Source organism: Simochromis diagramma, unplaced genomic scaffold, assembly GCF_900408965.1.
Source record: "Simochromis diagramma unplaced genomic scaffold, fSimDia1.1 OVJJ01000026.1, whole genome shotgun sequence".
Taxonomy (NCBI): Eukaryota; Metazoa; Chordata; class Actinopteri; order Cichliformes; family Cichlidae; genus Simochromis; species Simochromis diagramma.
The window spans coordinates 6,097,079-6,111,298 of NW_024386985.1; the positions used below are offsets into that span (position 1 = coordinate 6,097,079).

A 14,220-nucleotide genomic window follows, 5' to 3' on the forward strand; every position below is an offset into this window, starting at 1 on the left:
TGGGGACCATCTTCTCGTCCCCATATGGAGGTCTCAACATGATGATTGTGAGAACAAATTTTTGTTCCTGCAGGGTAGATAATACACAATCTCATTCACGCTCTCTCTCGCACACACTCACACACACACACACACACTTGCTCAGAAACACTCACAGTGCTCCTCTCTTGTTCTTCTCTATAATGTACCATAATGGAGCGTAGCTCCTTTGACTGGGCCTCCCCAGGCCTTCCTGCTATTACATCTGAATGGGCCAGCATATGGCCTTTATGGCTCTACTGTTCCCTCTACAGGTCCCCGCAGAGAGAGGGAGCGAGAGAACATTTCAACTGTCGTGGAGGTATATGCAGGGCGAGTTTGAAAAGTAGCTTGCTTGGAGAGTGTGCGAGTGTGCGTGAGCTTGTGTGGCGTTGTTTGTGTATTCGTGTGGGAGAGGGGAAGGAGGAGGTTGGGGGGGGGACACGGGGAGCGTTAAATGAAGCAATTAATAAAATCATTTTCTACCCGGCTAAGGAGATAACAGCTTGGCACAGTACCACAAACCCATCAACGCAACCCCCTCGCCTCCTCACCGCTCATTTCAGCTTAAGGAAGACCCACACTGCTGCCCCTGATGGACCACTAACAGAAAGAGTGAGAGCGAGGGAGAGAGGGGTGGAAGAGTAGCAGCCTGCTGAGGGTTTTTCACCTGTTTATAGCTGCCAACACTAGAGGGCAGTGTGTAACTTCTGTCAAACTTCTGGACACACACACACACACACACACACACACACAAAGAGTGAGAACACAAAGCAGCCTGCATCACTGAACACAACAAACAAAGCCAGGAGTAGCAGCGCACACATACACACACACACACACACACACTGAATGCACACTCATTGTCATTCCTTGCTAACATTCCAGAGAGAGCAGCAGTGGCAGCAGTGGGTCTCCTGCTAGCTCATGCTATACAACATGGCAACATGTCAGCTCAGAGACGGGAGCACGCGATCAGGAGTGTTTTCTCCCGCAGGATAGCCGTTAACCCGCTGGGACGGTGCCAAATTATTTACAGTATCGTGCAAAGGTTTTTGAGGTTTTAAACATTAATAGGCGGCACAGCCAAGAAGCATCTGATCAGCAGCAGGACGAGTCCAGAGTCAGAAAAGAAAAATTAGCAACAAGAACAAGGGGTACTGCTACAGGCGATATGCCCCCCCCCTCCCAGAGGCATGGCCTCAGTAATCATGAGTATCAATGGAAAGTTCCCCAAAATGGAGCCACCTGCTTTTTAATTGATGAAAACTATTCATGCTTACTTCACTGTTGGTGCTTAAGGCTTCTGCCCATCCATTGGTGCACCAGTGTGGATCTGTGAGAAGGATTGTGGGAATTCAACCAATGTAGAGGCCGCAGGGACACGTTTCCAAAAAGCCAAAAGCATGCAGTACGACAGCCGTGATGCTACGTGCTGGTCGAATGTTGACTGGCTGAAAATTTGTCTTTTCGAAAGGAGCAACAAATGAGTTAAGCACAAAGCAGTACAAAAGCACACCTCAAACAACGGCAGCAGGGACACTTTACGTTGTTTTAACTCTCAGCTTCACGAAACGACAAAGAAGGTCTTTGTCCATTGTGAATTTCCAGACGGAGCAGCGATGTATTGCCAACTTAATCGCCACGTATGGGGAGAGGGGGCTGCTACGCAATATAGCGGAAGTCTGCTCATTGGCAGGACGTGGTGGCGACGCCGCTCGCCACTGCTTCGCCCACATTCTTCTGCTCTCTGCGTGTTGTTCATCGCGAGGTGATGCTATCCTCCAAAAAGCCAACAGCACGTTGCCTTCTGGTTGCAGTGCACGGCTACAACATGCAGACACGGTCTACAAAGATACTGAAGCAATACTACACCAGGACCTGAGCTCTTTCACCAACACGCAGAGAAACATGTGATGTTTGCCTCTAAACAGATGAAATCACGTGATGGTGGAGGTGAAGCATGAACAGCAGGAGAAAAAGGCTTCATTCATTATTATCATACATCATTAATGTTCATGAGCCAAGTCTAAAGGAAAGTGCAGGTACACGATGCAGAGAAAAGGTTTTCCCGAGTACTGCTTCTCATTTTAAAGTCTGTCATTCAAGGGGAATTGTTGGGTATGATCTTTGTGGCTGTCCTCTCAAGGATAAGCAGAGTCCCTCTTCTCAGTGGAAAGTTTTGACTCGTCTGGGTCCTTTGACATCTGTGTCTTCCACTCACGCTGCTTTTTCACATGTGTTAGAAAAGCAGATTAAACATTTTTGCATAACTTTTTAAATATGTCGGTGGTTTTTGTTGAGAGGTTGAACACTGTTACACCTCACTTTGTTAACTTTGGGCAACTTTGTGATTATCCCTCTGTAAAGTCCGCAATCTCCACTAAAGGACCGGCGCCGGCCCTAACAGAAGAAATAATATTTCAGATGCTATTCCTCAATCACTTCTGTACAGTTTGCAGTCTGTCATTCACTTTCCGAAGCACTTCACCTTATTTATCTGCATCTTTGTAATACGACTGACCAGACTGAACCCCGAGCCCAGTCTTACCTTTGATAAATAAATTACCGAGCACAGATGTCTCCCTAATTCGCCATGTGCGTGCCATGTGTCAGCTTTGAACAGGTTCTTAAATTTGCCTTTGATACCTGGGTTGCTTGTTCTTAAATGTGTAATCAAACCTAATCCTCTTGTTGTGCTTTTTCGTGTTGTCCCTGAAGAGCTGCAATTACCTGCCGTAAATTGCACAGCCTTTGACTCTCGATCCTCTTTTTTATTTTTTTTTTGGCAAGAGGAACAATTCCAGTTTAGTAGAGAGAGGATGCCCCACCCCGGCTGGTTTACACCCCTACGAGAGTGCGCTCTGTGTTTTTGACTGCGTTACGTGTCGTGTGTAGATCACAGAAGCAGCTCGAGAGTGAGGCGCTTCAGATCATTTAATGTTCATTTTCTCATTTAAAAAAAAAAAGATTTTGGAAAGACTCCCCTGACATCTCACTGTCCTCTTCTTTTTCCCCTCCTCCACCCTCCTCTATCTCTCCTTGTTGCCTCTCGTCCCTAATTTTCCCTCCCCCCCTCCTCCCCCGTGTCATCTCCCCTTTTGCTTGCCCTCCCCAGAGGGCTATGATGCAGCAGCGATGGACTTCTGCTGAGAGACGAAGGACTACACACCAAACGTGTAGACACTTATTCTATTCTCTTTCTTCTTCTGTCTTTCTGCCTAAATGATGCCCCCCCCCCCCCCGCGCCCACCCCCGAATGCCAGGCTCACCCTGTGAGCTACACATTAGGATAACATGAAGGAAGACCCTCCTCCTCCCATCTCTATTTTCCTCCAGTGTCCTGTCTTTGCCCCTCATCCCTCTCTCCCAGGACTGGAGCCAATAACAGTGTTGGGGTCACCTATGTTAATTGCTATGCTAGAGCAACTGGGAAAAAACACACACACAGCACACACGAGCAGTTCACACACAGTCGGTGAGTAAGCATGTGTCACTGAAGCGGCGTGTGAGAAATAATAGTTTCAAAAACAAGGGAAATGGAGAGAGTGAAGAAATGTCATGAAGAAGGATACCTGGCGTGTGAAGGAGAAGGTGAGAGAGGGAGAAGGTGGGAAAGGAAGCCGACCCAGAGTTCAGATGAGAAATGACCGAAACGCCGAGGAAATTTCGCTTAGCTCGATGTAATCCATTCACAATTCTACGGCAAGACTGTGGTCCACTCGACTAACCGTATCTCAGGAGTGACTGAGGACACGAGCACAATTTCAACAATGTGTGCGAAGGGGGGGGTGAAACAGCTTCCCCTTCATTTGAATGAACAAATGCAATGCAGAATTCTCAGCAGCCTGCACTTTCAGCGCGGACCGCAGCCATTAGTTCAATGGGGAATTAATGTCAGCTACCTACAGAAAGCAATGAGCGGGGCTTCGGCTCTGGCTCATGTTGAAGGGTGCTGTTGTACCACTAACAGTGTGAGCTTGATTTAGGGAAATCTTTGCAGTGGCACTGGGAGCATTTTGTCTCGGTGCACTGTGCAGGCTCTGTGCTCGCACCTTTGTTTTCTTGTTTTCTTCACCTTTTCCTGCTTTGCTCAGCTAATCTGAGCTGAAGAGGGGAGGAGAAAGAGAAGAAGGATGGATGAAAAGAGAAGAAAAGATGAAAGTGAATACAGCATCCATCCCTCCTTGTTCTCCTCCTCTCTGCCCATCCTGTCTGTCTGTCTGTCTGCCCTGCACACAGGGTCTATTTATGGAAAGCAATGTCACTCACGCAACACCATCAGATAGCTCTCTCCCTGGCCTGCTCACTGCTCATACATCATTAACATTCTCTACCACCCCAGCATGTACATGCATGCGCACACACACACACACAGAACATGACACGCTGCCAATCAAACAAGAAAAAACAGGCTGTACTCAAACTGTACATATGGAAACATCAGGTATGCTATAGACAGAGAGTGAGAGGAAATTTGTGCAGCATGCTTACAGCACTGAGCATGTTTAATTATACTCACAAAGGATTAATAAAGTAAAGTATTATTCTTAAAGACGTATTGTAATTTTATTGCATTGCCTGGTCAGCCGACTCCTGTGTTTGATGTTTAACTCAGGAGAAAGTCTTTAAATGGCTGAGACGCTAGCAAGACTCTTACACATCACAGGGATTTACAAACAAAAATCTCAAAAATAAAACTTTAAAAATAAAATAACAATAAATGCATTAATAAACATCTTTGTTTATTAATTTAAGGAAAATTAATTAAATTTAAAAGAATATATATATATCAACCAATGTGAGCACGAGGCTGGGATCTGGTGACTGAATATTATATAGTCAATATTTTGCTGACAGTTATTGATCTTACATGGTTAGCAGGACAACCCTTCTAGCTAGCATTAGCGATTGAAGGAGCTTTGTTATCTTTGGACAGAGAGGACTTTTTCCAAACTCTAACCAATAAAATTCAGCAGCCGGTCGGCAACTCCTTGGCAACCAATGGTCGCTAGGGAAAAACGCTCGTTTACAGACCAGAGGGAAAGGGTTGCTCTCGGCTGCTGCGTTGAAAGCCACCAAAAACAACCTTGCGATTGCTTTGGTGCAGGTTTGCCAACCTACTTTTAAGTCTTTGCTGACAGCTCCTTTACGTGACCTACAGACTGCGTGGAAACTGTCAGTAAATGGAGCTGTGTTGGCTGAATGTTGTACTACTCCTTTAAAGGCTCCTCTCCACAAGAAGATGTCCAGGGTTTCGCTAAATAACATCAAACTTTTGCAGGGGATGAATGCCCTCTTCCTTCCGTAGGCGTTTCACCTGAATTGCTCGTGGTATAATGTGAAAAATCTCATATTTGCTGGTGACTTCTTTCTTACTCAAACTGTCTGCTGTAGAAAAGCTGCTTTAAGCCAATTCAGATTTCCTGTTCTCACCCTCAGCAATTCACAGCATATCTTTGGGGGTACAGTTACTTTAAAACCTCAATTTTGTAAATGTTACGAGTTTAATGTGTGTCACAGTGTCAAATAAGGCTCCTATATGTCCTCATTTGAATATGAGAGAGTGACGGAAACAGAGAAAAGAGTGCGAGTGACCTCGTCAGCCTTTGAGACAGCCCTCAGAGAACAGTGATGACAGGAGGAATTAGTGAAGCAACACAGACCAGAGAAAATAGCCTCCTCTTCACTCTGCTTTTTCCTCCCCTCCCAGCAAACCCAACACCTCCTTCACTTGCAAAGGCATTTCATATTCTGGAAAGCACACGGTAACACAGAAAACTCTACGGGTAGAGTCTAGAGCAGCAGACAGAGCACCAGGAGTTAACATCCCGGGCATATGGACATATGGGATGGACGCAGAGAGACAGAGAAGGGAACACATCTGGACAGGGATTAGGACAGCTAAAGAGGCTAAAAAAAGGAGGAGGAGACAGAGGGATAGGCTTAGCCATGGCTAAGGGAGGGGTGATGGTTGGAGGTGATTGTGGGGGTGGGTGAGGGATGAAGTCAGACGGAAGGTCATTTTTCTTACTTGAAAGAAGCCCGGGGGCATGGGTCCTCCTGGCATGCCATCATTGGGTGGCATGTTGCCCATCACTGGACTGGGAGCAGCGGCCGCGCTCTGAAAGAACAACCACAACAAAACCAAAATAAAAGCCTCTGCATTTCCCTTCAGCGGATTAACACACAGTCACGGGACAATCAGCGATCGGCAAGGTGTTAAAACAATCCTGTGTCTGCCGAAATTAATAGAAAGAGATACGCGCTGTTCGGAAACGATTTGCCATCAAACTTTTTTCCTTTTTTTCACCCTGATTGCGCTCTTTCTGGAGCAAATGGAGCAATTACAGATATCTCACGATATCTGACGGAGATATGATTGTCTGGGCGCTGTGATAAACCAATCGATGGACACAAAAACAAAATGCAAATATGGTAATTTAGTGGGAACATTAAGGAAGGAATTCTGTGGGTTTGGAGTAAACTAGTTTCCCTGTTGCGCTATGAATGGACAGCACTTTTTTCCAATAACTGCTAAAGTTAAAAAAAAAAAAAAAAAACAGGGCATAAATGTGTCACTTGAATGCATCTATGACTTGTATTGATTTTAGACTGTATTTAATCTTTTCTCTCAGAGTAATAATGATGCTAAACATCAGGGAGAAGAGACAGATGTGGCGCTGCCTCAGTCGTGCCGACCATCAGCTCATCGTTGGCATGGCCAGGGCAATGCGAGGAGCAATTAAAAAAAGTTGCAATGATTCCTGTGGAAGAAGAACTGAAAAGCTAAGACCGCACAGATACCCTGACATCTAACAAGCAGCCCGTCTTAATGTCTTCCAGACACGACATGTTGTTACTCCAAAGGCTGTGGAGGATGGACGGGTGTACCAAAATAGTCACTGTTGCTTTCTCTTAAAGATGAATACAATCTAACGGCCTTAACTATAACCATGGGTCTTTTGATTAAGCATAACCAATTAAAAGCCTCAATATCTGCTATTGAACATGGATGCAAATCCACATAATTTACAAATGCACATACACAGCGCTCTCCTCCAGCCCTTCCCCCACTGTAACCGGAGCTCCGCTCACTTCCCTCCGTGCCTCGCCTGACCTGCACAGCCCAGACACTAACTAGCACGCCCCGGGGCCACGAGGCAGGGCACGCACAATCGCGCATGCAAAAACTGCAGCGGCAAAAGGGTGTGAATCTGTGGGGCTCTGAAAACAACCGTGACAGAGCACGGATGTGGCATCGACAGAAGTAAGGCAAGAACTGGCCAGGCCAAAACTGGAAAGAGAAAGGCATAAAGGAGAGAGGGGAGACATTTAAACAGAAAAGGCTGGCAAACAATAGGAAGTGGGCCGAGAGAGGAAGAGCTGGAGAGCTCTCTCAGAGGGTGAGGAGAGGTCAGACAGTGAAGAAGAGCTTAGTACAGATGCTTCTATATTACTCTCAGGTCTATGTGTGAACTGTCAGTTCTTTCCAGCCTCAACAGTAGACAAGCACGAAGAGGAAGAGGTCAAGAGGATCTTCCAAACCTTAAAATAAAGAATACAGCACACAGCTAAAAAAAATGGACACTCACCCCTCTTATAATAAGTGCTAAGCATCATTTTTCTTCCTTCCACTGTGACCTGGTGGCCTGGGAAGCATGTGAACTCTCCCAATGTTTCTTTTAACGCATAAATGCCAAATAACTCACGTCTTAAATGAGACTCAGTCTCACAGACATCTGCGACAGGGGGACAAAGTCTTTGGCCCCAAAGAGTCTGTTTAGCCTTCATGTGACAGGACAGAGAAAAGAAGACAAGAAAGGTGGGAGAAAGACCGGGGTAAATATGCAGTTAGCTTTAGTATTAGCTTTAACCCGGTGAACCACACCGATGTCCCGCAGAAACAATCTCAAAATCATTGGCTACAGTCTGTAAACAGTTAATCAGTTTTTTAAAGTACATCTGTATTTGTAAACAGTGATTAGCAGATGGAACAGGAAGTCTTGTGTAGTTGTCCATTGTCCCCAGAGGCTACCACGATGTCCACACAGGAAGCAACGAGCAGCAACTCGGCAACCAGAGACCAGAGCCATTCAGCAGCGACACAAACAGGTGCAAGTAAGGGGAAAACTATTAAACATAAAAACATGAAATTCTCACTAGTCTTTTTGACCATCAGAGCAAATCAGGATGTGTTGTTTAGGAAGATGCATAAAAAATGTCAGAGTATTGAGTAGTTAAAATATGGAAAGAAAAAGTCCTGTATATGAGCACACACTATTGGTATGTAGCCGAATTTCACAATATTACTTTTTACCGTGAAGGACATGAGAGCCTCGAAGGTCCCCGACCATCACGTGTGGGCGGGGCTTTAGTCAGCAATCGCTTCCCAGGTTGAAAGGGGTCCGACAGGTCAGGTCAGGTCAGGTAATGGGGTTGGCCTAAGCAACAGATTGGGTCCCATAGAAGCATGATTGTGGCAGATGATTTGTGTTGTTTCAGATCTCGAGCCTGTGTGTGTGTTTGCGTATGAGAGGGTTTGAATGGATCCATTATTAGGTCTGATTATGCTAATAATCACTGCAGGATTAAAAAAAAAAAAAAAAAAGTGTTTTCTGAATCAAGATGGAGTGTGTGAACTGCGAAAAGAAGTCGCTGCTTGTTACTTGGTTTTGGTGAGGGACTCTTTTGTGCATAATTTGGGCTTCTGTACTTCTAGGAGCCATATTGATGGAGCAACTGTAAAATAAAAATAAGGGCGCGAGACTGTAAAGTGTGCAGTGGTGCACTTTTTTCTCCTGTTGAACAATGGGCAGCAAAAACAATGGGCTGAATACTGTACATATTGACATACATGCGTCCACACCAACACAAACACACGTGCGCACGGTTAACCAACTGCGGTTTGTCTCAGCGCTTTAACGGCCGTGCGGAGGGAGGGAGGGAGAAAATAGGAAGATGAAATAAGAATGAGAAAAAGGAAAAGAGAAGATAGCTCGATAGACAGCAGGACATCTTAGAGGGAGGAGGAAGAGTGAATGGAAGTGGTGCTGGCATGTAAGTACGTGTGACGAGTGTGTGTGTGTGTGTGTGTGTGTGTGTGTGTGTGTGTGTGTGTGTGTGTGTGTGTGTGTGTGTGTGAGGCAAGTGAGTGTGTGCGTACGCGCGAGCCTGCCTGCCTCAGCCAGCCAACGAGGCTCCACAGTACTCAGGTGAAGCAGCAGCAAAAGGCCCCTTCTCCTAGTTGCCATGACAACCCCGACCTCAGCTCCTGCTCTCCAGTGCCCATTAAAACCCTCAGGCCGTCAATCATCAGCATGGCCAGGGAGCAGAGAGAGGGAGAGAGGGAGAAAGCGATAGGTGGAGGGAGAGAAAAGCAAAAAGAAAGAGAGAGAAGAGAAAGAGGAGGAAAAGATAGAAAAAGAAACAGACGTGGAGTTTAAAGCAGCCTGTGGCTTTTGATAGCTGCTGCCCTTTTTGCCACAGCTATCTCTCTCCTTTTCTTCCCTCCGCACAAACAAACCCGATACACAAAACCTCCACAGTGCTAACTCCTCACCACCGTCGCTCTCCTTCAGCTCTCTCTCCATCCCCACCGAGCCAGCCAATAATCAGCGCCGCATTTCTACGACACGTATTAGGCCCATTGTAGGCTGAAAAAAATTACAAAGCCGCGAGAGGGTAATATTCAGAGAGAATACAGTCACGAAAAAGCTCAGCTGTTCTCTGAGATTAAAGTGGAGCATCTAGGCGAAACAAAGCCTCGCAAAGTTACAAGACAAAATATTTTCGGAGATTATAAAACGATAACTTCATCACAAATACCCACCGATGTCATACGCACAAGAGCCATGCTGATGTAAGCGGCGATGCTGTTGCATTAGTCCATTGCGTTGAAGTTGCTGATGCACAAAAGCCATCACCTCGTCCAAATCAGCACACGCGTTTTCATGAATAGGCCAAATTCACTGCAATCGTTCTTCCAGGCTACAATCAAAAAATTTGACTGTGAATTTGGTCATTATTTCAAAAATGAGCCAAGAATCCAGCTTTTCGACTGAAACAGCGACTCTCCGCAGAAACGTTTACGACCAGTGACGCCTGCAATACGCCACTTTTATAACATTACTTCGTGATCCCGTCTTGCCCAAACACAACGTTTTCTCTTGGTTCACTTGTAACTAATGAACTTACACGATTGATATGCGACATCTTCATTTCTTAACCCTGCATCCATCCATGCCGCCTCCATGTTTTGCAAATGAGCTAAATGAGTTAAGGATATTCTCTCGTCTCTGCTGATGCGTGACGAGATTCACAGCATCTGAAGTCTTTTTGTGTCTGTGAGGTGCATCTGTTTAACGCTGTAGTTTCACTTGTTGGAAAGACTCTTTCCAAAAGTTAGACGAATAGATTGATATCACTGTCATATCTTTTCTGGTAAATAAGCTAAAGCCAGAAGCCAGTAAGTTCAGCAAACACGGGAGAACAGCACACGAGGCTCAGCTGGAAGAGGAGCATAAATCTTTCCGTGTAACTCTTCAAGCAAGAAAACAAAGGAGCGCATTTCTCAAACTGTAATCCTCTTTAGCCAGAAGAGGAGTTCCAAAGGCAGACTTATCTTGTCATTCTATAATAACACAGACAGCACTGTGATTGAGACAAAGGCTAAATAACGAAAATAAACTTCATATTTCAGTTTCTTGTCTTAGCGTTTATAATTGAGACGACTTGAATCTCTCCAATGAGCGATAAGACGACCAGCAGCTGCCATTTTGAGGTGTCCCATGATGTGACATAACCACGGCAATCTTTACCATCGCCGCCTTGCACGAGATGCGAGAGAGGCATTATCGGAGGACGTGCATTTGACAATTTCCTCTAACAGAAGGGGGTCTTCCCTCCTTTGGCCCCTTGTTGTGATCCTCTTTAGTGCCACGGTGGAGGCTGGCTAACCGGCTAGGTCCACAGACAGTGAGTGAGCGGCTCTATCTGCCCAGTGATCAGACCTCAGCTTCCAGGGGGTAATGGATCTGCCGTTATCTGGGTCCAGACAAGCAGGCCAACACACTGCTACCTGCTGGTCACAACAACACTGATACTGACCTGTTAGTATCTGTGTGAGTGTGTCTGAATATCTGTGTGGAAGCCTGTGTTTATTTCCGTTTCCAAGGGTTTAGCCTGACCTGACTGTACTCACGCAGAAACACATGAAACCGCCCAAACCGAGTTCCTCTGACCACAAAGTTCACGCATGCAGCCACACACAGAGTAACAGAGTCCAGTCCAAGCTCGTGTTTCCCAAAACAGGGCATCGCTTTATTTTTCATTCTTTGTCTGCTGCACAAAAAAGCATAAGCTGCTGAAGAGCAGGTGAGATGAAGTTGTTAATGTAAACAACGAAGACAGAGCGCAGCCTTGTGATTCGGTTATGGCTGACATTCACGTAGAGTTACACAGAGATGTGTTTGCACACGCGTGTCTCACGCCAGAGTGAGCGATCTGTTATGTGTCTATGTATTTAGTTCCTGTTGGTTTCATGTGGCCCGTGTGCAAACCAAACCAGGAATTACTTTTCACAACCCTGCTGACTGTCACTGCGATCGCCGTCTCCTCCCATCTCTCCCATTTGTCCTTCTGTCACGGGCCTCCTTCTCCTCCCCTCAGCTTCAAGTGCTCCAATAACTGTCAGTGAAGTCAACTCTATAAAGATTAGCAGCGAGGCAGCTCTGTGTGAGCGGTGCTGCTGGCCGACAGACGGCTCCGATCGATGGAAGACAGAGAACTGCCGGGTCGCTCTGCCAGGAACCCTGCTCCAAACCCTGCCACATGGAAATCCCCTCAATGGCTGGGTCTGCTCTGTGTGCAGACACACACACACACACACACACACACACACACACACACACACACACACACACCAGGTATGCAGAAAAATCTGCATGGTAAGTATGCACAGGGGTGTTCTTGCACACAAACACACACATATGCTGTTGCCTTCCCATAGCTCTGGCAGCTGTTATGTCAATCAGGTGAATTAATTACCGGTAAACAAATCTGCTTGGGATCCCCCCGCAGTACACACACACACACAAACAAACACACACACACATCCCTCCTCCTCGCACTGTTCCTGTCTCTGAACCATCTCCTCCCAACATTAGGGCCCCAGACGCCCGGAGCAGCCTCCCAGCTACCCAGTTATTGCTCTGAGCTGGAAGCCCAGAGGGAAAGCTCTGTGAGAGGGGACGCTGCCCGGATCTCCCAACGCAGCCCCGGAGCGCACACCTAAACTCCCACTACACCTCTCAGGATAACCAATCAACCCATGGCAATCCACACACTACCTGTCAGGGAAGAAAACAAATTACTGTGGACACACACACACACACGCAGACACAAACAGTGAGATGAAACAAACAAATGCAGAAACACAGACTATTCTCCTCGTCAACTGCTGCCTCTTGTAAACATCATATTGATGCGGTGGCTCTCTGTGGATGGCAGCTGACAGAGTGAAGAGGAGGGAACACCACGTGACCAACAAACAGCCTGAAATAAGGAAAGCCAAGCAAACAAAAACAGAAATTTTGTTTGATGTTTATACGTAAATCGGGAGGAATTAGCATTTTCTGGATCATTTCAATGTATTACTAAAGTTTTACTTTAGCTTTGGTCCTTGACAGTCTTAATAATAAAAAACAAATTATGCAAAGAGAACAAGGCGCCATCACCAAAAACACGAGAAGTCGGACAATCGGGGAGGATTTAAGAGGATTTAGTCTCATCTGCATTAAGGAACAAAGGCGCACAGCAACAGCCTGGTTCAACTTTCACCAGATGACCTTTGCTGTGTGGATACACGTTTTTTGTGGACGATCACTTTTATGGCTTTATGTCCAAAATAAGTGGTTCTGTTGAGGATCCGGTTAACCTAATATTTGTCTCCAGTCTGACCATCTGACCAATCAAATCAGGCTGACTGACATCACCGCTGTCAGTGTGAAGGAAGAGGATTTTGCCGACCTCGAAAGGAGGAGGAAGAAGAAGCTGCCATCTTGTATCTTATTTTAAAAAACAGAAGGAAAAGTAAATATATCTCTTTGATATATCACAATGTTAATATTTTTTAAAGGGGTAACGTAACAACCAACCGTGACCAAATGTATCTTTTTCTCTCTTTGTGATTAAGACTGTAGTTAGTACAAAACAAGCGATCTAAAAGTGCTGCACTGGGCTCGCAGAAATCTCATGAAATTAATAATAAAAGTAATATAATAAACAAAACATGTTGAAAATGACTCGCAGCATACTTTATGAAGTCTTTAACTCAACGCTAAAGCTAAACTCTGAGTGAAATGTGACACAAACACGGATAAACTAAGTAAAACACATATTTACGGAGACTAATTTAGTTCCTGGCCTCCTGACATACACTTGTGTACCTTCACACGCCTTTACCGGCGCTCGGCAGTTAATGACCAAAGCTTGGCGATGGCCCGCTGCTCTCTTGGTGACCCTTTCTGACACCGGTCCCCCCTGCTGGCACTTCTCTTTAATTACACACACAAACCTGTGTGCAGACACACAAACACACACTGATATTCAGCCCCTGCCTCCCACTCCGCCCGTGGCCTTTCACTCCCTCATTAGACAGTTGGTGTTGGGTGGAAAGCCACGACAGAACCAGAGGACAGGGTGCCACGATGACGCTTGTCGGCGATGACGCTTGTCGGCGAGCACGCGCATACACACTTTAAGCAAAGGATGAGGAGTTACACGTGCACAAAGCTAAATGCCTAATTGAAGATTATTAATGCTGCTAATTAGGGAATAATAGAACGCTCGGAGCTCAGAAACAAAACCTAATAGACAGAGAAAGAAAGGTGTGTGAGTATTTGTCAGAGATAGGAGAAAAGGTTTTATCATACATCCTTCCACCCTCTGAAGTATGTCTGGCTATTTCCTGAGGTGAGATGCTCAGGTGTGCAGGTCAGACAGGGCTGCAGATCATCCCCGGAAAAAGCCAGACCCGATGATATGTGTCGCATTTATGGCTCTCTCTCAGTGTTTGCAAAAAATGTAAATAAATCTTTGTCATTTATTTACATTTTACAGCTCAGTCCCACATCTACAGCGTGTCAGGCGCCGCGCGTCTGTGTCTTTCATCAGCTGCCCTTTAACACCAAGATTCAACAG

At 45.8% G+C, this 14,220-nt stretch overlaps 1 protein-coding gene across 3 annotated transcripts in view; it reads right to left on the reverse strand.

Annotated features, from left to right (window-relative positions):
- ssbp4 (single stranded DNA binding protein 4) overlaps positions 1–14,220 on the reverse strand; it is an 84,887-nt gene that overhangs the window by 16,681 nt on the left and 53,986 nt on the right. For all 3 annotated transcript variants that reach the window (XM_040040088.1, XM_040040089.1, XM_040040090.1), the window contains one exon: positions 6,053–6,142. In XM_040040088.1, the coding sequence (XP_039896022.1) occupies positions 6,053–6,142 (90 nt within the window). The remainder of the gene's footprint in view (positions 1–6,052; positions 6,143–14,220) is intronic.